Here is a 27,266-nt window from a genome sequence, read left to right as displayed (position 1 = left end):
TAAACACTTAAGAATTTCTTCTTTTAAAAACCTATTTTTTATTATGTAATTTATAAGTCCTAGACATTATGGATATTTTACTCAGCAGTGAATCCATTTTTCTTTTCTCTTTGTATTCTTGACAGACTTTTCCCCTCAAGGTCTTATTTACTCATTTGCTTTCCGGCTTTATATGACCCTTGGCTTCGGTTCAAATATGTGACTAAAACATTATTAATGACAGAGGAAACATTAAGTAATTTCCCCTGTTAGGGTTATAAAATTGAGCATTACTGAATGAGATTATTAATGCATAGATTCAGTGATGCATTAGCAGAATATTCTTTAAAATAAAATTATTCCCAGTACAACATACATGACATGACTAGCCTGACATCAGTATTGCAAAGGTTTATATTATACTCCTTGCCATTTTATTATTTTGCACAGTACTTAAATATTTTCCACAATGTTTCTTTAGAAAAAAGTTCTGTGAAACTTGAATGTCAAAATGAAGTACATTCCTGGTGTTAAAAAAACAAGTTAAATATTTTTATAAATTCTTTTTTTCTTATCAGTTCAAAAAGAAGTATAAGATTTTCAATGATCTAAAATTTAGTATCTTGGCACTGTTGGTGGGAATGTAAATTGATAGCGCCACTATGGAGAACAGTATGGAGGTTCCTTAAAAAACTAAAAATAGAACTACCATACGACCCAGCAATCCCACTACTGGGCATATACCCTAAGAAAACCATAATTCAAAAAGAGTCATATACCACAATATTCATTGCATCTCTATTTTACAATAGCCAGGACATGGAAACAACCTAAGTGTCTATCGACAGATGAATGGATAAAGAAGATGTGGCACATATCTACAATGGAATATTATTCAGCCATTAAAAAGAAACAAAATTGAATTATTTGTAGTGAGGTGGATGGACCTAGATCCTGTCATACAGAGTGAAGTTAGAAAGAGAAAAACAAATACAGTATGCTAACACATATATATAGAATCTTAAGGAAAAAAAAATGGTTCTGAAGAACTGAAGGGCAGGACAGGAATAAAGATGCAGATGTAGAGAATGGACTTGAGGACACGGGGAGGGGGAAAGGTAAGCTGGGACAAAGTGAGAGAGTGGCATGGACATAGATACACTACCAAATGTAAAATACATAGCTAGTGGGAAGCAGCCACATAGCACAGGGAGATCAGCTCAGTGCTTTGTGACCACTTAGAGGGGTGGGATAGGGAGGGTGGGAGGGAGATGCAAGAGGGCAGAGATATGGGGATATATGTATATGTATTGCTGATTCACTTTGTTATAAGAAACTAACACACCATTGTAAAGAATTATACTCCAATAAAGATGTTAAAAAAATAATAAGAGGGCAAATACATTTTTGGAAATTGTGGAAATAAAAAAAAAACAAGTAAACCTAGGAAGTATCAAAGAATAAAATGATAAGCAGAGAGACATCTAGAAATGACAAGGAATATGAGATAGTTGCAGAACTTTCTAGAGCAGAAAGAGGCTCCAGTTCCTAACCCTGCTGTCCCTTCTCCTAAATGCGTGAAGTTACTGCAGGCAAAATGTCCCTGTACCAACAGGCACATGAAGAGATGCTCAACATCACTAATCATTAGAGAAATGCAAATCAAAATTACCATGAGGTACCACCTCACCCCGGTCAGAATGGCCATCATCAAAAAATCAACAAACAATAAATGTGGGAGACAGTGTGGAGAAAAGGGAACCCTCTTGCACTGTTGGTGGGAATGTAAATTAGTACAGTCGTTATGGAGAACAATATGGAGGTTCCTTAAAAAACTAGAACTACCATATGATCCAGCAATCCCACTCCTGGGCATATATCTGGAGAAAACCATAATTCCAAAAGATACACACACCCCAGTGTTTGTTGCAGTAATATTTACGGTAGCCAGGACATGGAAACAACCTAAATGTCCATTCACACAGGATTGGATAAGAAGATGTGGTACACATATGCAATAGATTACTACTCAGCTATAAAAAAAAAAAAAGAATGAGATAATGTCATATGCAGCAACATGGATAGACCTAGAGATTGTCATACTGAATGAAGTAAATCAGACAGAGAAAGACAAATATCGTATGATATCGTTTAGATGTGGAATCTATAATAAATGGTACAAGTGAACTTATTTACAAAACAGAAATAGAGTCACAGATGTAGAAAACAGTTTATGGTTACGGGGGGGTGGGGACAGGGGAGGGATAAATTGGGAGATTGGGATTGACATATACACACTACTATACATAAAATAGGTAACTAACAAGGACTGGCTGTATAGCACAGGGAACTCTACTCAATACTCTGTAATGACCTATATGGGAAAATAATCTAAAAAAGAGTGGATATGTGTATATGTATAACTGCCTCACTTTGCTGTACAGCAGGAGCTAACACAACATTGTAAATCAACTAGACTTCAATAAAATTTTAAAAAATAAACTAATTAAAAAAATAAAATTTAGTATCTTGCTTCAGTGATATGAAAGATCTAACCTAGTTAAACACATAAAATAGTACTTGTTTATAATAAACCTTGATCACTAAATTATGTTGTTTGTTATAACAACATAGTCTTATAAGTTTATCTGACAGTTGTTTGCTTCTAGCCAAGAAAGTATTGAGAAACACATCTGTCTCATAATTTGCATACAGAGGGTATTTTACTAATCCATTTCTCCCTTCTCTGTCCATCTATTTTTAGGCTGACTGGAAGCTTTGTGCCAGACTTGATAGTAAGCATGAGTAGCCAAATGTGGCTGCACCTTCAAACAGATGAAAGTGTCGGATCTATTGGTTTCAAGGTTAACTACAAAGGTAATGATAAATTGCTACTTTGGGAAATATGTTATCTTAATAAAACCAGAGAATACTTTTAAATTCAAGTTTAATTGTATCTATAAAATAAAAGTTTCCCAGCATATAAGAAAGAATGTATTTCAACAAAATACTTGCCTCTTTAAATTAACTACAAATGTTGATTTCACTTTTCTTTCAATAATTTTTTTTTTTTTTTTCCCTTTAAAATGTGTATATTTTACATACCTAATCTCTCCCTCAGTCCACTATACAATGCCTGTGTTTTAGGCACTCTGGACTCCTAGCCTTTCCCAGAATAGACAATGTGATTTTATAAACTTTATACAAATTGCCTGGCAAAAAACTACTAATTATTAAATATGTAAATACAAAGTAAAGACTTAATTCCTTAAAGAATCCAGGGTACCAATTATTACTATTTTTATTTTTATTTTGTAATTCGTCAGTGTATCTCTCAGATCAAATACATGGTATCAGTGTTCAGATTATCAACCCCTATGTAAATTACAGATCACAAAAGTGTTAAATTGCTACTGCCCATCCCGATATTGATAGTTTTGCAGATTAGTGATGAATTACATGTGTGTAACACAATCTTTTGTTTTAGTTCCATTTATAAGAGATAGATGCAAACATTGTGAAATCATATCTTTGAAACACAATTAACTTTTTAAAAAAAATTAATTTATTTATTTATTATTTTTGGCTGTGTTGGGTCTTTGTTTCTGTGAAAGGACTTTCTCTAGCTGCGGCAAGCGGGGTCCACTCTTCATCGCGGTGCGCGGGCCTCTCACGATCGCGGCCTCTCTTGTTGCGGAGCACAGGCTCCAGACGCGCAGTCTCTGTAGTTGTGGCTCACGGGTCTAGTTGCTCCGTGGCATGTGGTATCTTCCCAGACCAGGTCTCGAACCCGTTTCTCCTGCATTGGCAGGCAGATTCTCAACCACTGCGCCACCAGGGAAGCCCATGATTAACTTTTTAAAAGTCAAATAGAGACAGTGAATATACAGGTATACACACAATGTACATATTAGAAATGCAGTTTTGAAATTCTGACTGAAAATATGTATATGTTATTAAGTTAAGTTAAATTATATGCTTTAAAAGATAAAAATGTGAAAGAGACCATCAGAAAGTTATGCTACTTGAATTTATTTTTTCTATTGTAAAAGTCATTATTCTCTATCTTATCAATTAAGCAATGGATTATTAAGTAGACAGAATTCTATTACTTGCATAATAATAATTTTTAAACAGACTTTATTTTTTCAAACATCGGCTTGCCATGCCTTTGTATCCTGGCACGGGGAAATGAATGCATGATGTTGTCAGGCAGACAGGACACATGCATTCTGCGTTTTTAACTTGAGACTAAATTCGGTACTATATTAATTTGAGTAGTTCAGGAAATCTATATAAATGTCTGTTTAAAAAAATAAAAAGGTTAGCCTGATTATGATTTAAATATATTCTTCCTCCATTTAAAATCCACATCTATCCCCAGTAAATAAAACAAAGTTACAAAGTTTAAAGAATGGTCAACTTCTGTTGAAAGTATCTATGTCTTGATTGTTTTCTTTTTCCTTACTTTTCCCCTGTAAATTATATTCCTCTTGGTTTTACTATTTTCTTCACCCTAAGAAACTTAACCTGTTAGAAAGTCTGGAGTAATTTAAACCTTAGAAACTGTATTAATCATTAATGACAATGCTTCAGCAAAGAACGCAGTTATTAAAGCTCATGAACAGTTTAGAGCCGCAGGGGAGTCCTGTCGATATTTACAACTGTTGAACTGCTCTCCACTCCACTGCAGTTCAAGCGCTGGAAGTATGTTGTAAATAAAGTAGCACAATTAAACATTATTTGTTTTGTTTTCTGCTCAGATTTCAACAAATAATTTTAAAATATATGTACTGCCTAAGGATCTGCTATGTGCCAGCTACTGAATGAGTTGTTGAGTATAGAAAGAACAGCCAGGGACTTCCCCGGCAAGCAGTGGTTAAGACTCCATGCTCCACTGCAGGGGGTGGGGTTGGATCCCTGGTCGGGGAACTAAGATAAGATCCTGATCACCACGTGGTGTGGCAAAAAGGAAAAGAAACAACAGCCAGATATTTTCTTTCTTAGGAAGATCATAATATAGTGACAGAGAAAAATATATCCAACTGTCCATATACAAATATCCACCAAAGTGAGATTTGAAACAAACCAACCCAGGAGATTCTTTCCCTTATTCTTTCCCTCCCTTCAATCTGATCTCTTTCAGTCTAACATCCACACTGCTAATGATGATCTTCCAGCAACAAGGAGGTGATCATATTACACTACATCTTAAAATGTTTCCAAACTTTTTATTTGCTAAAGATGAAGTCCAGAAGCTCCACAGATCTTATCTTCCAGCTTTTTTCTCCCTACAATCCACTTTTAGAAAACGATCCATAATTCTCTGAACCCAGCAAGTTGTTTCACACTTCTCCTTACACTCAAATTCTATCTGGATCCATATTCTATTTCTAAATCTGCATCACATCACTCATGGCATGAGACAATGTTCAAATATTTCTTCTTCTGTGAAGCCTTCCTTAACTCCCCCCATTACAAAAGAACACTTCCTCTGTTTTATAAACACTGTATTGTATATACTACATAACCAGATGAAATGCATCATATTCATCTTTATATTTCCATTAGCAACCCCCTGCTATATCATCTTAGGTAATTAATGATTGTTCAATAAAGCTGAACAAATGAGTTGACCTATATAATATGATGTAATACAGGGTAAAGTATGTCCTGAAAAGTTGAGTTTTCCTACTGTGAAAATCATGTTTTTGCATCCTCCATAATATAAAACCTGAGCTCAAAGTTGAAGCAGGGTTCATTTTGAGAAGTTTCAAATTTTGATGTGCAGATAGCTTTAACAGCTTCGCCTACTAAAAATAAATTTCATAATTACCATGCTCTCTGTTAAATAGTCTGTTGGTTCTAAATGGAACACCTGCTAAAAACTCTTTCCAGATTTGATCTAAAGATACCTTTTTCTTATCATCTATAGATTTTGCATGAGATAGCATTAAAAGTGGATCTCCTGTAAATTAAACTTGTGTTTTATTGTACATTTTGTCTTTGAGAGTAAGAGAGAACTTAGATGTAAAACCACTGGTCATTTTTACTCAAAGGTAAATATTTAGGAAATTTATTTTTTTTCTATGGCTATAAGTCTCTTCATATCTTTTCCTGGATTAACTTTGATTATTTATATTTTGTTAGAAATTTTTCTAGGATATAGATAATAGTTTTCAAATATACTGACATTTCATATGTAATTTATTTTTTAAAAAACTTTTCTTAAAAAATTAGTAAAGATATCTTATCCATATTATTTATGGCATAAATTAATTCAAAAGAGTAAATATTTTTTTCTCACTCTGTTTGCCAGCATCTGCTTTTTTGCTTGCCCAGCAATCATTCCACTTTCTTCTAATAGCTGAACTACTTTAGGCTTGATGAACTTTATCTCTTCCAGTTCTGTATGGCTCTATAGGTTTGGGGTGAACTAATCAGAATTCCTTTTGATATGGTTATAAGTTTAGGATCTGGAGCAATTGATACAGATTCCAGGTGAAAGAAAATCTCTTTTCTGAGGTGGTATATTAAGGGTCATTTAACTTGTTGCCTACTGGCGGTCAACTTTTGTTACCGGCAGAACCAGCAGATGGAAAAAATGAAAAACAGTATTATAGAAAAAATTGAAACCCCTAAGTGCCTGAAGGGAATACTAGACCTTGGTTTTCCAATTGTATAAGGCTATAAACTTTTCCTTGTTTAAGCCATGGTGAGTTCAGTTTATGTCAATTATAGCTAATTAAACCCTGATTAACGCACTTGCCATCTCTTTGTTATTTAATTATTTCAACATAGAAAAAAAGGGAAGGTCTATATTACAGTTCAATGCTTGCAGAATCAGATATATTTCTTTCTTTATTTAAAATTTTTTTTTTAGAGTGGAAAAACACCATGGATGGGTCCCAGGAACAATGTGTACTCATAGAAAGGAACAGTTATATTTGAGAAAGTGATACTCAATACATTCTTTACTGTTTTTCAGGAAAGGAAACATAGAAATATTAGAGTTCTGTAATCACCTTCTACTAACAGTGTACATCCATAATGGGCAACATTCTTTATTAATCTTAGGACCCGTGCCTTAATGCCATTATTTATGAATTAAGTTTTGGTCCCAGTTTTTTTTTTTTTTTTTAATTCTCAAATCATATCATGAGATTGATTGAGGTGTTTTGAAAATAGCATCAATTCCTTGGTTCCTACATGGCTAATTATGACACTGAAACATAATCTTGTTTAGTTATCACTGAAATCATGTTGCAGGATAATGGAAAAAATATGTAAAATGTTTTTCATTATTTTCTCTTTCTTAACATTTCTGTTATGAATAGTTCAGAAATTGACCCACATATATACAGTCAGTTGATTTTCAAAAAAGGTGCTAAAGAATTCAATGGGGAAAGGATATTCTTTTTTTTTTATGAGTAATACTGAAACAATTGTATACCCACATGCCAAAAAAAGCAAAAAAAAACCCAAAAACAAAAAGACCCTCAATCCTCCCTTAACTCACACAATACACAGAAGTTAACTTGAAATGGATTATAGACCTAAATATAAGTGCTAAAGCTACAAAACTTTTGGGGAAAAAAAAAAAAAAAAAAAAAAAAAAAACCCTAGCAGAAAAGCATAGTTAGCTTGGCTTAGGGAAAGTTTTCTTAGCTAGCAGACCAAAAACATATTATATGCTATGGACTAAATGTTTGTATCCCCCTGCAAAATTCATATGTTGAAGCCCTAACCCTGAATGTGATGGTATTTGGAGGTGGAGCATTAGGGAGGTAATTAAACTTAAATGAGGTCATGAGGGGGGAACCTACATGATGGATTAGTGCCCTATAAGAAGAGACACCAGAGAGCCTGCTCTCTCTCCTCAGGTACTCACAATGAGAAAAGGCCGTGTGAGTACACAGAGAGAAGGTGCTTGTCTGTGAGCCAGGAAGAGGGTCCTCACCAGAACCTGACCATGCTGGCACCCTGATCTTGAGCATCCCAATAGAGATCTTGTATGCAGAGTATATAATGAATTTTAATAACTCAATAATAAGGTAAAGAAAATAATCCAATTTAAAATCGGTAAAAGAACTGGCCATCCACTTGACCAAAAAAGAGATACAGGTGGCGCAAAAGCATTTGTCAAAAATGTTCAATATCATCATCATTAAGGCATTGCAAATTAAAACCACAAGGAGATACCACTATATACGCACTGTATGGTGAAGATTAAAAGTATTGACCTGCCAAGGAAGTGGAATAACTAGACTTCACAAACACTGTTGGTAGGAACATAAAATGTTATAATCACTTCTGAAAACGGTTTGACAATTTCTTAAAGTTAAACACATGCCTACCATACGACCCAGCCATTTTGCTCCTCGACATTTTCCCAAGGGAAATGAAAGCAAATGTCTATACAAAGACTTGTATAAGTATACATAGCATATATATTTTTTAAAATCTCCCCAAACTGGAAGAAATTTAAATATTTATCCATAGGTGAGTATATAAACAAAATGGGGTACTACTCATCAATAAAAATGAAAAAGCTATTAACATATGCAAAACATGGATACAAATCAAAATTATCACGCTCATGAAAAGAGCCAGACCAAAAAAAAAAAACAAAAACAGTATATCTTGCATGATTCTATTTATATAAAATTCTAGAAAATGCTAACTGAAACTCGTAGTAGCAGAAAGCAGATTATTTTGGGGGCATTGGAGGAACTGATTGCCAAGGGGCCAGAGAAACATTTTGTGGTAGATAGATGAATGTTCATTACCTTGGCTATGGTAATGATTCACAGGTATATACATATGTTAAAATTAATTAAACTTCACCTTTTACATATGGTCAGTTTATTGTTTGTCAGTTATACCCCAATGAAACTGTATACAAATTTCTGTGCTAACATTACCAAGTAATGTTTCAAAATGAACACTAATATAAGCTGTTTTATTTTTAATGGTATTATTATTTTGAGAGAAATAAGAAAAAGATTATGAGGAAAACGTTTTGATAGTTTTTGACAAGAGGGCAAGAACAATGTTTCATTTAAAATAACTTTAAGTAGAAGAGAATAGTATATTCTCGGAATTTATTTTTGAAGTGCTAAAGTGGTTATACTTTGCAGATTTCAGGTTTTACTTTTTTTTTTTTTTTTTTTTTAGTAGGTTGAGGTATTAGAAACAAGAGTGTCAGTGATATAATAGAGATTATAACAAGGTAAATTTATACCCAAGGAGCAAAAGAAGTACTGAAAATTGCATTCATTTTTCTGTTTTTTCATTAAAACATTTTTAGTCTTAAGAAAGGTGGTACAAAGTAAAAATTTGTTATAATCAATTACTTATTTCTTAATCCTGCTGGCACCTGCCTATGAAAACCTGACTTGTTCTTGTGAGGGACTGAGTTTTATTTAAACTGAACATATTCTTTTTTTTCTCCAGTTATATGAGATTTTAAAATTTTGCTCCATTGATATGATTTTTTCCATCTCTTTATTAGGATATTTCTCCAAAATCACCATTCGTAGAATCCCAAGATTAAGCCTTGTTATATTTCTGATTAGAGTCAGTTAAAAAAAGAATTAATCATATAAGGATATTTATATAGTGGAGATATACAGTGGTATCTGGCAAAAGAGCTAATGGTGTGTGTAGGTTTTTGTCCTTTTAGTTAGTACAGTGAAACAAAGATTCTGCACAATCCATCATTATACCCCCATGGTACTTACCACAATCCAAATGGATGGTCCAATAAATATATCAAACTGTAATCTGCAAAAAAGCTCACTGAGATTAATGCTAAACCAAAATGGCTTTCAGTATTAAAGAATTACTATGGTATTAGCAATTGATTCTTAAATATTTAATTTTAAAACTATGCTTTAAAGCAGAAAACTAATAATGAATGAATGATAAATAAAGATCTTTAGAGACTTTGTTAGAAATTTATGAATCCCCCAAATCTTCCCACATATTGTACTTCTTAGTTTTCCAGTGCTATAAAATCAAATTAGTGAAATAAAATTATGTAAGTTATATCATTTTTAAAATTTATAAATATTTCCTATTTCCCCATATCCTGTTCTTTAACTCAAGTGAATTCAATTTAATGAGATCAAAGTCATCTAAAGAACATATTTAGATGATGATTTGACAGGCTCTTAAAATGCACTCTGTAAATAATGAAAATAATTTTTAATTATACTGAAAATAAACTTTTTAGATTTTTAGGACCTAAATTATTTGTAATATACAAACATAATATTAGCATGTTACAGAGATATATTTCAGTGTTTGTGTGATTAGATTGGAATCTAAGTTCATTTGTGTAAATAACTATTTTCCTCTGAGGTATGCCACGTACATCACTGATTCAATACTTGCTGAAAGGAAAGTTTATCTTTAAAACAACGAGCTTGGGCAAAATAGTCTCTGCATTTACATTGAGTTCTAACATTCTTTTATTAGATTTGGTAAATTAAATATTGATATGTTTATTATACGGTCCAAGAATATTACACTCAATATTCATTCCTTATAGTAAACTGATATGCTATCAGCAGGACATTCTTTGTGTGAGTCCTCAAGATAAACTCCTCTCTCAGAATTTCCTCCAGATGTGACACCTCTCTATCTGGTGGTGGTCTGCTAACACAGAACCAGTGAGCACCATTGGGTTTTCTCATTATTGTGTCTTTTGAGATATTTCTTCTCTTCATATCATTTTCTTTAAGAAATCTTGTAATCTGTTAAAAGTGTTTCTCTTTCTTGGAAAAACTACTAAGTAACACATAGTATTATATGTGGGATTTTCATGATAACATTTCAATCTGCCCTCAGAATAAAGAGCTTTTAAGTATGACCCATGGGAACTTTACTAGAATAGTATTATTATTTTCATTGTTGCTCTTTATTAGCTTAAAGGATTTATTCTATTTTTACATTCAATACATCAAGTTTCTTCAGAAAACTACTGCTTGTAAAATATTCAATTTGACTTTGTTTATCACAGTCTGCTGTGAGGACTAAGCTTTTTGTTTCTATACCCCCAGAATGAGAATGAGTGGCAGTAGAATATTAAAAGTAACATCTATTTAAAAATATTCATTGAGTTTCAACTATGGGCCTAGGCATCATGAAGAGGATAGGGTACATAGCAAAAGATAAGAGACTTAGTCACTGCTTTCAGTCTAATGGGGCAAGGACTGACCGCTAACAAATAATTGTAAATATAAAGAGTGCTAAAAATGAAAGAGAGAATGTGCTTTGGGGAGAATATATAACAAGGCACCTAATGCAGGCCTCAAGGAAACCTTTCCTGAGGAAGTGAACATGGACTGAGACCTGAAGCTGAGTAGGATTTACTGAGGCTGGAAGCTGCACAGCATGTATAGATGACAGTGTGTATAGATGACAAGTTCCATTTGAGGAGTTGTTAGAATTCCTGGATGCGTAGCAGAAATGGAAAGAGAAAAAGCTATGATGTAATCCCGGATAAGACTGGAGAGATGGGAAAGAGACTGAAAGATATTAAATTTCTGCATGGGAGCAAAAGATCATTCCACCCACTCTCAGGCAGACAGCTTTTCCAATTTTCCCCTTAGGACAGGGACTAGTATTTATTTAAATAATGGAATCATAGAACATTGGAGCTGGGAGAGACTTTTGAGGTAATTGAATCAATTATACTCATTTCCTCCAAGATGAGGAAATTGAGTCCCATAAAGGTTGATTTTTCTCACAGTCACTATAGGTAGTGCCTGAGCCCAAAGTGGAAGTATGAGCTATTGCTTCTGAGAGGGTCACTTTCTTTTTTTTCTTTGCGGTACGCGGGCCTCTCATTGTTGTGGCCTCTCCCGTTGCGGAGCACAGGCTCCAGACGCGCAGGCCCAGCGGCCATGGCTCACGGGCCCAGCCGCTCCGGGGCATATGGGATCTTCCCAGACCGGGGCACGAACCCGTGTCCCCTGCATCGGCAGGCGGACTCTCAACCACTGTGCCACCACGGGAGCCCTGAGGGGGTCACTTTCCCCTGCAATACATTGCTTCACACTTCATATTTCTCCATAGATCCAAGGTATATATAGTTGGCTGATTGACAAATACACTTTTGTAGGTTGTACAGGGCCTTTGTCAGATAATCTATAACCATCACAATTTCTAATCAAAGTAATGTGTCTTTTCCCTCAATGCCAATAATAATTTAATTTTATACATATTATATTCATGTTTTTTCATTGTATCCACCTTAACTGAGGAAGATATTTCAAATCAAAGTGAAGTGTCAATGTAAGTAAAAGAATCATTGGAGACTAAAATGTTTTTCCTTATCTGTTATAAGCAGAAAGTAAGATGTGAGATATGTGAGGTATTTATATTTTAGAACTTGATCTTTAATGGCAGAGGAGAACAAAGTTATTTGTTTGATTAAATAAAATCCCAATGTTATTTTTGCTTATCTCAACTAAGAAAGAAATCTTGATTAAACCTATCAGAATTAAAACTATTCAGAATTTTGGAATAGTTCCAATCTGGCTATGTGCAAAGAGGTACCTGTTTATATAAATAGATTGTTTTCTGAATGTGGTACTATATCATTTCTTGGACACAGTGATAATCTTAACCATTCTCAAACTCATTAGCTTATACAACAATTACTTATTTTCACAAGTCTATGCAGAGGCTGAGGGTGTGCTGATCTAGGCTGAGTTTGAATTCATGCATCATTCATTCTTCTGACATCAGTGCCCTAGACCAGATATGGTGTTTTCTTGACAATGACAGAAGTGCATAGGATAAAAATTCAACCATACAGACATGTTTAAAGATCTCCTTGCTTCTTGTGTGCTAAAATTCATTGGCCAAATCAAGTCAATTGGCAAGCCCAGATATAAGAGGTAGGAAAGTGGATTCTGCCCAAAAAAGTGGGAGAAGAGAATAAATGTTTTTAAACAATCTAGTTTGCAACAAGTGCTCTATCTCTATATATATTTATATATAAAAGTACATATACATATATAGGCAAAAGGTATATATATATATATATATATATATATATATATATATATATAAAACCTGTGCTTTTGTCTGTACCTGGCCACCACCAACCATATGACTGATGAGTGGTACAGAGGTGACTGAGCCTGTTGCCAGCATTGTCCCCAGGTTAGCTCCCAGGAGGAAGCTCAGCACCACAACAAAGCCCAACAGGAAGACAATCCTCGGGAAGGTCAGGAATATACATATACACACACATACATACATACATGGTTGACGCTTGGACCACACGGGTCTTGAACAATACAGGTCCACTAATACAAGGATTTTTTTCATGAATAAATACTATGGTGCTACACAATCTGTGGTTGGTTGAATCCACAGATATGAAAATGCAGATACAAAGGAACCGCATATATGGAGGAACTATCTACACAAAGTACCAACTATAACTTATACTTGGATTTTTTTACTGCATGGAGGGTAGGTGTCCCTAACTCCCACATTATTAAGGGTCAGTTATATATCTTCTGCCCTCAATAAGAAGACAGTTTAGTTTGGAATAAAGTCATATATGCTGATTGTTGCAGTGGTCTAAACAAGATGATACAGAACTGGACAACGGATGTTACTTCTGAAATGAAAAGTTAAGGATGAAGTGGGGATTGGAGTTAAGAGTTCTCTCTGAAAAGGGAAAAAGAAAACACACCTTAATGACAGTAGATAAAAGAGATATAGCAAGAAAATATATAAAGAGATGGAGGTGCTCATAGTAGTGAAAAACCTGCAAAATATTTTTTGGCAAGAAAATATATTTCAATGCTGTTGTGTATATTGTTCCTCATTGTAAATATCATGCATGTTTACCGAACTTAGATAACTCCCATGGTATCTTCATTTTGTGTCAACTTTTAACAGTAACATAAGAAGGATTGGAACATCTATAAAATTTATAATAAGACCTTCTATTGAAAGAAAAATGGAAATATTTTGGCAAAATATACCAAATGAACGTTGGCCATCAAGGCATTTCCCATGTTTAATAATAAGGTGTGATGATATTCAGGTGTTAAAAACATGGGCTTTTGAGTCAAATATAGTGTTGAATTTAGGTTTGTTGACTTCTGAGTCAGACATAGTGTTTATTTCAGGTTTGTTGCTTGCTCATTGAAGACCTTGGGGAAGTGTTTTAATCTTTTGAAGTCTCAGCTTCCTCATCTGTAAAATGATAAGAATGAGTTTTTACCTTAATGGAATGTTGTAAGAATTAATGAGAAAATGTACTTAAAGTCTTAATAAGCCTTATATTTATAATATTATTACACAGAAAATATATCTATTATATAGCTACATAAAATACCACATTTTATAAAGTTTTTATTTTTTCACATCATGTGGATTACTTAAAAAAATTTCTATCATATTCTGGGAAGTGCAACATTTATTTAGTTTGTTTTCAAATAAGTCAAACGTGGAAGAATATTTTAGTGTGATTAAAATAGAACCCAACTAGCAATAACAGAATTTGAAGTTAAAAATACATTATCGTTTATGCTAGCACCTTCAAAAATGAGATACTTTGGTATAAATCTAACAAAATATATATAATACCTATATGATGAAAATTATAAAACTCTGATAAAAGATGCCAAAGAAGAACTAAAGAGATATTCTATGTTCATGAATAGGAAAACTCAGTATTGTCAAGATATCAGTTTTTCCCAACTTGTTCTATAGATTCAACACAATCCCAATCAAAATCTCAGCAACTTATTTTATGGATATTGACAAACTGATTCAAAAGTTTATATGGAGAGGCAAAAATAAACAAAGCAAAACAGAATAACCAACTCAGTATTGAAGAAGAACAAAGTGAGAAGACTAACATTACTTGGCTTCAAGACTTATGTAAAGTTACAGTAATCAACACAGTGTGGTAGTGGTGAAAGAATAAACAGATAGATCAATGAAACAGAATAGAAAACCCAGAAAAAAGATTCACTGATCTGTGCTAAGGAGCACAGGCAGTACAGTGGAGTAAAGATGGTCTTTTCAACAAAAGGTGCAGAAACAACTGGAAACCTACATGCAAAAATAAAATAAAAAAAGAATCAAGGCACAGACCTTACACCCTTCACAAAAATTAACTCGAAATTGGTTGTCAACCTAAATGTAAAATGAAAAACTATATCACTACTAGCAGATAATGTAGGAGAAAATCTAGATAACTTTGAGTATGGTGACAACTTTTTAGATATAGCATCAAAGGGACAACCCATGAAAGAAGTAATAGATAAGCTGAACTTCATTAAAATTAAAAACTTATGCTCTGAAAAAGACAACATAAAAAGAATGAGAAGATGAGGTACAGAATGGTAAAAAAACATTTTGCAAAAAACACATCTGATAAAGGACTATTATTTAAAAAAACACAAATAATTCTTAAAACTCAACAATAAGTAAATTAACAACTCAATTTAAAAATGGTATGTACCACTACACACCTAGTAGAGTGGCCAAAATCTAAAACAATGACAAAACCAAATGCTTATGAGGATGTGGAACAAGAACTCTCATTCATTGCTGATGGGAATGCAACGTGGTACAACCACTTTGGAAGACAATTGTCAGTTTCTTACAAAATGAAACATATTCTTAAATATATGATTCTGAAATCACACTCTTTAGTATTTATCTACCAAAATGAAATGAAAACATATCCACACAAAGACTACATATGTATATTTATAGTAGCTTTATTCATAATTATCAAAACTTGCAGCAATCAGTAGGTGAATGGATAAATAAACTGTGATACATCCAGACAATGGAATACTATTCAGCCCTGAAAGAAAATGTGCTATCAAGCCATACAAAGACATGGAGGAAACTTAAATGTGTATTACTCAATAAAGGAAGCCAATCTGAAAAGGCTATGTACTGTGTAATTCCAGCTATATCTCTTTCTGGAAAAGGCAACACTGCGGAGATAGTAAAAAGCTCAATAGTTGCCAGGAGTTGTGCTCTGAATAGACCGAGCACAGAGGACTTTTAAGGCAGTGAACCTATTCTGTATGATACTACAATGATAGATACATGTTCTTACACACTTGTCAAAACCCATAGAATGTTTAACACCAACAATGAAATCTAATATAAACTCTAGACTTTAGATGATGATGTGTCAGTGTAGGTTCATCAGTGTGGTATGTGGCATGGGGGAGGCTGTATGTGTGTGGTATGGAGTAAATGGGAACTCTCTATGCTTTCCACTCAATTTTGCAGTCAACCTAAAACTTCTCTAAAATTATGTTTTAATTAAAAAAATAATAAGTTAAAAAATGAAACCCAATAGTACTCCCAAAGATGTCTAGAAATAGTTATAAAATGACAGTATTTTATATTAATAGAAGTCTTTGAAATCTTTTTTTTTTAACATTTATTTATTTAGGCTGCACCAGGTCTTAGTTGTGGCATGTGGGATCTTCCTTACAGCATGCAGACTTCTTAGTTGTGGCATGCTGACTCTTAGTTATGTCATGTAAACTCCTAGTTGCAGCATGCATGTGGGATCTAGTTCCCCAATCAGTGATCGAATCCAGGCCCCTGCATTGGGAGCGCAAAGTCCTACCCACTGGACCACCAGGGAAGTCCTGAGTATTTGAAATCTTTAGGTGTTTTTTCCCACTGATTGGTTTAATATTGTTTTCTAGTTTGGTCTACTATTCAGTTCCCATGGTTACTTTCCAGGCTAGGGGGAAAAAAAAAAAAGAAAAAAAAAAACTTTCTAAGGGCATCAGTAGGCAGTATATTCTGGCCAGTACCCTCTACTGTCATCCATATTGATTGTGGGTTTCACAACATCTCATACTACATTAAGTTTATTTCAGAGAAAAACTTTGACTCAAATTTACTTGAAAACAACACTCAAAATAATAATATTATCATTTCTGCTTGATATATCCCTTGTAGTAATAAGGAGATGGAATATTCTCTCTCTCTTTTAATGAAATCAAGTCACCAGTTTGGGGCATTTTCAAAACAATTCCTCAAATAGAAGAAAATCTGTTTTATTCTGTTCCTTTGAAGAACAAGAGACATTTTGATTAATCTTTTCATAAATATCTTGATTTACACTTTTTAAAATAATCGTGTTGTCTATGCTGACAATTTTTATGGTTCATAAATCATCAACAACTAATATTTACACCCATCTGCATATGAAGCTATGCAGATATCTAACTATGTTAGATAACCAAATGGACACCCTAAACAGGATGAAATGACTCATACAAATATAAAAATTCAAATAACACATACACTGTAAAATAAAGTATAAAATAATTAAACTGGCAGCCAATATCTATTTACATTAGGCATATTTTTTTTTCTTGTTTATGGTTTGTGTGCTGTGAAATTATGTAGGAAGGGAAATATCTTGCTTCTGTTTAAGGAAAGAACCTACCAAAGCCTGGGAAAGTTTTCTGAAGTTTTACACATATTTAAAAAGATATTGTATGATCACGACATTTGTGTATCTTTTTCTTTCGGAGGGGGGCAGTACAACATCTCCAAATTTGGTCAGAAAAGATGTATAACCTTCTGAATTTTTAAATTTTTTTTAGCTTAAAATAAGAAAATTAAAGTAGAAACATAAAATACCAACTAATGTGCAAAGGCTGTTTACATGCTAAATCATCAGATCCAAAGCCACAGTTATGTTTAGGGTCCTTTTACAGAATAAGTTGGAAGGTCAATAAAAATGTAGGGTGAGATTTGAAATAAATTAAATTATACTGTCATCAGTCTTTACACCAGTGAATCAACTAAAAATCCTTACCCATTAGTTTATTTTTCAAATAGCCCTGTTGTAGAATTAACAGACAAAGCCTTCTGAGGAAACATAATGAAACAATGTAATATTCATTGCTCTAGGACTGAAGCCTAATTTTAAAATTAATTTAAATGTTTATTAACATTCAGGAATATATAATAGGATTTTTGGTCAAGCTCACACTGCCTCAAATCTGTTGCTCACAATGCGTTTTAAGGCAATACTCCCATCACCTTTTGATCTGAAGATAGGAGATCAAAGTCCAACTAAATGGAGAATTCAAGACATACATGTATGTGTACAAATACAAAACATGCCTTCTATAATGAGATTTGGAAATCTGACCTAGCCTAGATGATGGGATTTGGACAGCAACATACCAAAGAAAAATGAAAACAAATAAATTATGTCTTTCTGAAAGACATAAAATTCAAATTCTCATCACCTAAGTCTCAGCCAATTTGAAGTTTATATTTAAAAGTTGATCCTGTTTTCCTAAGAAAAATAATTTGGTGGAGTGTGTGTATGTGTGTGCACATGCACACACGCATGTGTGTATGTATTCAATATTTGGGAAAATTGATAGGGGAAGAAAACTAAGAAATATGAGTCAATAAAGGAGAAAAATGTAATAATGATAAAAGAATAGTCACATGAGTTAGAACACTGTTTTGTTGTATCCAGTTCACTCCTTTTGATAATGTAAATTACAAGAATATGGTCATTGTGCATACACAGTGCTGCTGTTATGTCTCCCATAGTTTAGATAAGGAGCCAATAGGAAAATGGAAATTGGACTCTCTTACTCTCTAAAAGATAAGCTGACCTCTGCAAATCTACTCTCTCCACATGTGGCTTACTTGGAACTGTCAGGAAAGGCACAGTGTTAGCATTGCTTGCACACCAATTATACACCAAACATCATGCCAGAAGTTGGAAATATATTATCATTTAATCTTCACATATGCAAATAATTTCAGTATGTTAAGTGCAATGTTTAAATAATCATGTGACTTTGAGGTCCACTCAATTGTCAATAATAATCCATGTATTTTGCTTGCCTCTAACTACTTCAATAATGAAAAAGTCTATGTGACTATTTAAATATATTAATTTATTCACAAACATATTTATATAGCAATATTAAATATAAAAGAACAATGGTTTTAGTTTACTTCAAAAAACCCTTTAATTTATAAATTATTCTTAAGAATAGAAGTGAAAGCTAAGGAATTAAAAATTATAAATGCTTTATTTAGTGATACGTTAAATTATAATTTGTATTCCTCATCCATGTATTCAATTAACATTTGTTCAATACCTCTAGCTTCTAGATTTACATTATGAGAGTCGCTGTGGGCATGAACTCTTCCTTTAAGGCAATCCCTGCCTTGTCAGATAAGAGGTAAACATAGACATAAACAAATAAAAATGCACTGTCTTGAATGTAATAATAGAAGCTTGTACTAATCACAGTGGTAGCACAGAGGAGAAAGTTAATAATTTGACAAGGGACAAGGTATCAGGGCAGGCTTTAAATAGGAGATAATATCAGGTCAACAAAGTTGGAGATGTATGCACATCCTAGACAGAGTAAAGAGCATAGGCAAATGTACAAGAATCCTGAAACACCTGGCTGAAAGGGGTCAACTACAAGTGGTTATTATTTCTGAAGCATAATGGTAAGAAGGAAATGGCACCAGCAGATGAGACTAGAGATGACCTTTAGGCTATAGGTAGACTATGAAGGGATTTAAGTAGTGGTTAATATTCTATGATTTATATTTGGATAAGGTTATTCTGATAATTGTATAAAGAGAAATCAAAGGGAAAAGTGAATTAAGCTATCAATCATCCAGAAAAGAGATAAGCCCAAACCCAAAATAATGGCAATAGAGCTTGTAAGAAGATGGTAGAATCTGGAGACCTTTCTGGGACAAAATTGGCAGAGCCCGGAATCTAAACAGAAGTTGTGAGAGTAGTGTTGAAATAGAGGGGATTATCAAAGATAAAACCCAGCTTTCTGCTTGAGTGACTAGGTGAACAGCTGTGATGTTAAGGAAATATGTTGCAGGGAAGAAGGATCTGATGTAAATGTAGGGGAATAAAATACATTTAGGCTTGTTGCATATAATTTCACTGTGAGATGTCAAATTGGAGCTGTTAATATTGCAGCTGGAACTCAAGAAAAAGATCTGCGCTCTTTATTTGGGAGGCTGGTTCTTTAGTATGGGAGACTCTCGTGGGAAGATTTGAAGAACAAGTAGTTACTATCAGCTAAAGTGTAGTGATTATAATGTACATTAGTATGCTATAGAATAAGGTCCACAATCCAGAAAGGCATTTATAAACTCTTGGTAGATTGGGTGGTAATTAGGTAACTGGAAACTCAATAATGCACACAAGTGTCCCTGAGAAAATTGTAAGACATAGGATCATGGAGAGCCACTGTGAGCAGGAATAGACATGCTGTCAGATATCAGAAGTGAATGTCTGATGATGGATTTGAATGCAGATAAATATATTGGTATGGAGTAGAGGGAAGAATTAAGGAGGTTTGGGTTTTCATAGCTGATGGCTTCTGTTTTCTTTAAATTAGGAAACAAAGGGTGCCTAGAACATTTACAATAAGAGGACAAGGGGCTGAGGAGGGTACCAAGATGAATGTAGCTGTTCTAGCCTCACAACACCTTAGATCCAGAGGTAACAATAAAGACTGTCCTGCTTTCCTGAAAGCTCAAACAAAATCCTCCCTTCTTTTTTTTTTTTGTTGTTGTTGTATTTGGCAGAAAATACAATATGTTATTATTCTATCCATGATTTCACCCTTATTTTAATCTTAGCTCTAAAATTAAAATAAATTCTTCACAATCAGTTCTTTGCCAAACTTTTTCCAGTCATCTCTTGGTTAGACAAAGCTCTGCTCTTAGTACATTCTTTAGAAGGGCACATGTATACAATATTTTATCAGTTCTTCATGTTCAAGACTATATATATATATATATATATATATATATATATATATATATATATATACAGTCTATACATGTATAATTTATATATATATATATATATATATATATATATATATATATATTTAACTTGAAGGACAGCTTAGTAGGACATAATATCCTGTGAGTACATTCTATTCCCTTAACTTTCTTGAAAGTGCTCGTCCACTGTTGCCTTACTTTGCATGCTGTTTTGGAAAACTCTGATATCAATCTAATTCTTGTGACTTTGTGAGTTATTTCAATTTACTGCCTGGAGGCCCTCAAGGATTTTTTTTTTCTTTAAGTAAAAGATTCATCACAATATTTTTGTTTGTTTAAAAGATTCAGTCTGAGAGGTGACAGTAACCATGTTGGCTTTCACTGGCACCGGTAGGTCTAGACTTGAAAGGTCAAATCTAGACTTCAGGCTTCTTTTATATTTGGAAAATTTCTTAGATTATACATGTAAATATACATTCTGTTCCACTGTTTGATTTTCTTCTTCAGGAGTACTAAATTAACTTACGCTGTTTATCTGTCTTTCATTTCAACTACTTCCACTTCTGATCCATTTTACTTCTGTATTTCATTTTCATTCACTTGAATTCTCTTTTTTTTTTCTTAACACTTTTATTGGAGTATAATTGCTTTACAATGGTGTGTTAGTTTCTGCTTTATAACAAAGTGAATCAGTTATACATATATATATATATCCCCATATCTCTTCCCTCTTGCGTCTACCTCCCTCCCACCCTCCATATCCCATCCCTCTAGGTGATCACAAAGCACTGAGCTGATCTCCCTGTGCTATGCAGCTGCTTCCCACTATCTATCTAGTTTACATTTGATAGTGTATATATGTCCATATATACACTACCCCTCTCTCACTTTGTCCCAGCTTACCCTTCCCCCTCCCCGTATCCTCAAGTCCATTCTTTAGTAGGTCTGTGTCTTTATTCCCGTCGTACCCCTAGGCTCTTCATGACCATTTTTTTTTTTAGATTCCATATATATGTGTTAGCATATGGTATTTGTTTTTCTCTTTCTGACTTACTTCACTATGTATGACAGACTCTAGGTCCATACACCTCACTACAAATAACTCAATTTCGTTTCTTGAATTCTCTTTTATTCCCTGCTTTTATTCAATGTACTTTATAAAATTTTCATTCGAATCTTTCTCTCTTGGGTACCTTGTTTATTTATCTTCACTTATAGAATAATGTTATCATTTTTTTTTCTTTCCTTAGTTAAATCAACTTTTGTTTTATTATAAACTGTCTTATGTCCATTTATAGTCCTACTGTTTATTATCTGACTCAAGGATGTTTTTAATATCCCTAGTTCATCATTTGAGTATATTTAATTTAGTTTGGGGTGTTGTATTACAATTTTATTAAACTGCATGATTGTTTTCAGAGGAAAATTTTATCATCAAAAATGTGTTGATTTGCATTTCTGATTTATCACAGTAGTTTTGTATAGATGTGGTTTTTCTTATTTCTGTTCATTTCATGGACAGTATTCCTGGTTTGAGAATGCTCTCTTCTGTCCTCTTTTTTACAGTTTCTTTTATGGATGGTGTTGGTGGGGTTAAGAGAAGGATGCCATGTCGTTTCTCTCTGTTTCTTTAGGATTCTTTATTTTTTACTTTTTTTAAAAAATAAAATTATTTTCCTTCCTTGCCTCATTTTTTTGTTGAATACTATTCTTTCACTAAATGTGTGTCTCTTCATGATTATTGCTCTCTGAGACTGCTACTTCTAGTCCCACACAGTTTAAATCCCCTTCATTTAATCAGTGCTGTTAACAACTAAGCCCAAGTGCTGTGTTTAGTATTTTGACACTTAATGTTTGACTTGCTCTTTCTGGGGATGATTTCACCTGTGCTTTGTTTATGTCCTCTGTGCCTTTTTACTCTATTTTTTTTTAACAGACATTCTTAAGCTTACCTTCTTTACTCTGTGTTCATAGTCATGCAGTTGAACTCTGTAGGAATTTTTTTTCTCTATTTACAGACAAGTAGGAGTACAGTATTCTGAAGGGACAGGTCATACATGGTTTTATTTTCATCCTTGGTTATTTATATAGTTTTTAGGGGCATTGAAGGGGAGATTCAGAAGCAGGGAGCCACCATTGTTCTCCTGACATAATCATATCGTCTTGACATTTAGAGTTGACACAGATCTTGCAGTTCATCAGATTGAAAACTGTAACTTACAGATGACAAAACAGGAGGTTAGAGAAGTAAATAAGTTGGTCAGAGTTAAATGGCTGTTTCAGGTAGGATATGACTGTATTCTGAGTTTCCTTACTCTGAATTCCAGTTTTCTTTCCCAATATAGTGTGTTACTTCTAAAAAGTAAATACAAATCAATAATTTTGGCATTGATAGGATACCTTAAATGATGAATATCAAGATAACAATTGAGTAATAAAATAGTGATAGGTATTTTGGAACTAATTAGGTGAATATTTTCAGTACCTTTACAATGAGTGAGCAAGGCAATACCCAATGAATATGAAATACCATTTACTTGAAGGGGATGAGGAGTTGTTCTTGTTGTTTTTAATGTACCTGAAATATGTTGAGAATTGAAAGACTGCTTGTATTTCAGTAATATTTGCAATAATTTGAAAACTACAACTGTGCTTGTGTGCTGTTATTATTAATAAAACTATTTCACTTCATTATCTTCAATGTAGAACTTTCTTCTGGTAAAAATCTAATTTAAGTTTGATTCATTGTAATCATTGGTTACACATGAGAGTAATAGGTTTAAAATATTATGCAGTGCTTTTTAGGTCATCAGTGTTACTTTTTTTTTTTTTTTTTGCGGGCCGTGGGCCTCGCACTGCTGTGGCCTCTCCTGTTGCGGAGCACAGGCTCCGGATGCGCAGGCTCAGCGGCCATGGCTCACGGGCCCAGCCGCTCCGCGGCATGTGGGATCTTCCCGGACCGGGGCACGAACCCTTGTCCCCTGTGTCGGCAGGCGGATTCTCAACCACTGCGCCACCAGGGAAGTTCCATATTTCTTTATTTTAGTCAGATGATCATAAACTGTAGAAGGTTGATAAATGCCAATTTTATGTAAATAAAAACAAAACTATATATAGGTAAATATGTATGTGTATGTTAAACACTTTACAAGTTTATCTAGTTAAATAATTTGTCCTTAATTATGAGAAAATATGTAATTTTTATATGATTCTGATGCTAGCCAAAATAAAAGTTTATTTTTATTTTTTTAAGTTGAGGTAACGTTGTTTATAACATTATATGTTCTGTGTGTACGTTATATTTTGACTTCTGTATACACTACAGTGTGCTCACCAGCCAAAGTTTAGTTTCCATCTATCACCATACAGTTGATCTCTCTTACCCATTTTTCCTTCACCCCAGCCCCCTTTCCCTCTGGTAACCACTAGTTTGTTTTCTGTATCTATGTGTCTGTTTTTATTTGGTTTGGTTTGTTATTTTATTTTATTTTTATATTCTACATATGAGTGAAATCACTTAATATTTGTCTTTCTCCTTCTCCCTTTTCCCTCTCTTCTCCTTCTGGGATACCCTTTATCCTAATGCTGCCCTTCTTAATAGAGTCAGATAGTTCATATAGAATTTATTCTTTTTTTAAGATCTTAATTCTATCTCCTTTTCTACCAGTATAATTTCTAGATTTCTATCTTCAAGCTCACTGATTCTGTCTTCTGTATGGTCTGCTCTAGTTCCAGTGAGCATTGAGTTATTCAGCTCCAGAATTTGTTTGTTTTTTTTTTTTTAGAGTTTCAGTCTCTTTGGTAAAGTATCTATTCTGGTCATTAATTTTATTTCTGAGCTCATTGGATTGCCTTTCTTAGTTTTCCTGAAGCTTGTTAAGTTTCTTCAAGTCAGCTATTTTGTATTCTCTTTCAGTGAGATTGCAATGTTTCATGACTTTGGTTTCTGGAGAATAATCATTTTCTTCTTTTGATATCGTATTACTGTGTTTCTTCATGGTGCATGATGAGTTTAGTTGTTTTTCTGCCGGCCCATTTGAATTAGTGAACACCTTGCTTGTTTAGATAAAACTCCCCACACACTCCCCGCAACCTTGATTTTATTTGCCGTTATAATTAGAGGTTTTACTTTTGTTTTCCAGTAGGTGGCACCATAGCACAAGTTTTTTGTTTCTCTTACCGCCACTGCCTCTGGTTATATTTGAGAATCTGCACTTTCCACCCTCCAGGGCATCTGCCAGAGAACTGTTGCCCGTTGGCCTCTTTGTCACTGTTTTGCCTCTGGGGTCATTGGTACCTTGCTGCTGGTGGTGTTGCTAGCATCACTGCCTGGGACAGCAGGATAGTGGGTGTCTCTTCTGCATGGGGGTTGGGGGAAGGGTTATTTTCCTGAGTCACTGGCTCCACTGCTGCAGGGGAGGCAGAGCGGGAGAGCTGGGGTTGTGGATATCTCTTCAGGGTTGCTGGGCTTGTGAGCACCACCACTGTCAGCAGAGGGGCTGTTGTCACATGCACCTCTGCAGCTGAAAGCTTGGGATTGCAGGCCCAACTGCTGCTGCTGCCTGATTCCCTGTGGCCGTGGGTATGGATGTGGCTGGAAGTCCAGAGTCGTATGCATTGCCTTCCCTGATGCTACCAGGTTCTCTGGGGCTAGAGGGCTCAGCAGTCTTGGCCATCCGTCTGGGATCACAGGCACCATCTCCACTGTTCCTCTGGTTCCACCACCTCTATGTATCCCAGTCAACCCACCTTTAGATGTATGGAATTCTCCAGTGTTCTGGTATGTTGGGTAGAGACACCTTTTTTGAGTTATGGATGTTTTACTGGTTGTAGATTGAAGGGAAGAGAGAATGTCTCATGCCACCATAGTGCTGATGTCACTTCTCAGAAAACCCTTTTATTGACTCTGAAAAAGTCAAATGAGGATTCTTTAAAAGACAGCCAAAACATGATTAAATGAAACTTCATCTAAAATTGTAATTTCTAAGGTACAACTCATCACACATATTATCAGCAAATTATGTCTCCTGAAGATTGCAAACATGGAATGCATAATGAAGGCTCACAGATATATCTTTTCTAACACTTTTATAAGATGCATAAGATTTAAAATTTAGCACCATAAATTGATGATGAAAAATTTGAACATTGAAAAGTAATTGCCTTTTACCTCTCTGAAAAGTGACTAACATTAAAGTGTTTCCGTAGAACAGAAAATGTACTTTGTGGCCATAAGAATGTCTGCAAGGGAGAGTAGTAGGAGATGATGTCACAGAGATAGTTAGCAAAAGTGGAGGGAGCTGTGTTTCGATCACATAGTTCTTAATAGGGTTTGAATTATACCCAGAATTGGGAAGTCATTGTAGGATTTTGAGCAGAAGAGTAAACATGTATTTTATATTTTCTAAGGATCACTCTGGCTGATGTGTTTTTTAAAAAGCACCATAAGAAGACAAACAGGGAAATTAGTTAAGGGGCTACTGCAAGAGTACAGGTGAGAGATCATTGTGGATTTGAAAAAATTGGTAACTGTGAGAAGAGTTAAGACTGTGAGAAGAACAGGTTCAGGGACAAAAATCAAAAATTCTGTTTTACATATAAGTTTGAAATGCCTACTGATATTCAAGGAAACATGTGGAGTAGGTGGTTATATATACAAATCAATAACTTAGAGTAGAAGTTGCCACAGATGATCTACTGTGTCAGATGCTACTGAGAAATCAAGGAATGTGAAGACTGAAAATTGACTACTAATTTGACAGAATGAGTGACTTGACAAAGCATGATGGGAATGACTTTTTGAGTGCTTGGTAGAAGAGGAATTAGAGGCAATAAATAACAGACAACTCTGTAGAAGGATAATAATTGGAAGGAAATGTTGGACAAAAGGAGGTTTTTGATTGTTTTGTTTTTACATGGGAGATACTCGGCTAAATCTCATGCTGATGTGGATAATCTTGTACAGTGCTACTCAAAATACTGGTCCATAAACTATGTCTGAGAAGTCCACCAAGAGAGAATAAGTTTGTGCCAAAATGTAAATAAATGCACCACGTCTTTTATTGACAGAGCCTCACTATGGAGAAAAAAAAAAATGTCAGGTGAATTAAACAGTATGTTTAAGGACATAATTGTTTTATATTCTGGGAAAAGTCCTTATTTTGTAGCAGATTGGTAACAAACATTTTGTGGGTTTTAGTTTAGTAGTAAAGTGGGAGGGAGAAAATTTTTGAAACAATAAAGAAAAGAGACATATAGAGAATGGTAGCTGCATCGGCTATTGCTAGCCCAAGGAACTGCACTGTTTGTTAGTTTTATCAAACTCTGCCCACACCCAGGTTCAATGTGCCATTTGTTGCCTGCCAGGATCCTGACTGATATATTTATCAAACCTTTATTAATGCCTTCTGGGCATCAAACTCTCCTGTCAGATAAATAGGTAGGTAGGT

General features: G+C 34.2%; 1 protein-coding gene across 7 annotated transcripts in view; it reads left to right on the top strand.

Annotated features, from left to right (window-relative positions):
• Window positions 1–27,266, top strand: part of CSMD3 (CUB and Sushi multiple domains 3) — a 1,102,347-nt gene that overhangs the window by 584,086 nt on the left and 490,995 nt on the right. For all 7 annotated transcript variants that reach the window (XM_059042775.2, XM_067017123.1, XM_067017122.1 and 4 more), the window contains one exon: window positions 2,744–2,856. In XM_059042775.2, the coding sequence (XP_058898758.1) occupies window positions 2,744–2,856 (113 nt within the window). The remainder of the gene's footprint in view (window positions 1–2,743; window positions 2,857–27,266) is intronic.

The sequence above is a fragment of the Kogia breviceps genome, chromosome 17 (genome assembly GCF_026419965.1).
Source record: "Kogia breviceps isolate mKogBre1 chromosome 17, mKogBre1 haplotype 1, whole genome shotgun sequence".
NCBI classification, from domain to species: Eukaryota; Metazoa; Chordata; class Mammalia; order Artiodactyla; family Physeteridae; genus Kogia; species Kogia breviceps.
This window is presented reverse-complemented; position numbering and strand designations above follow the sequence as displayed.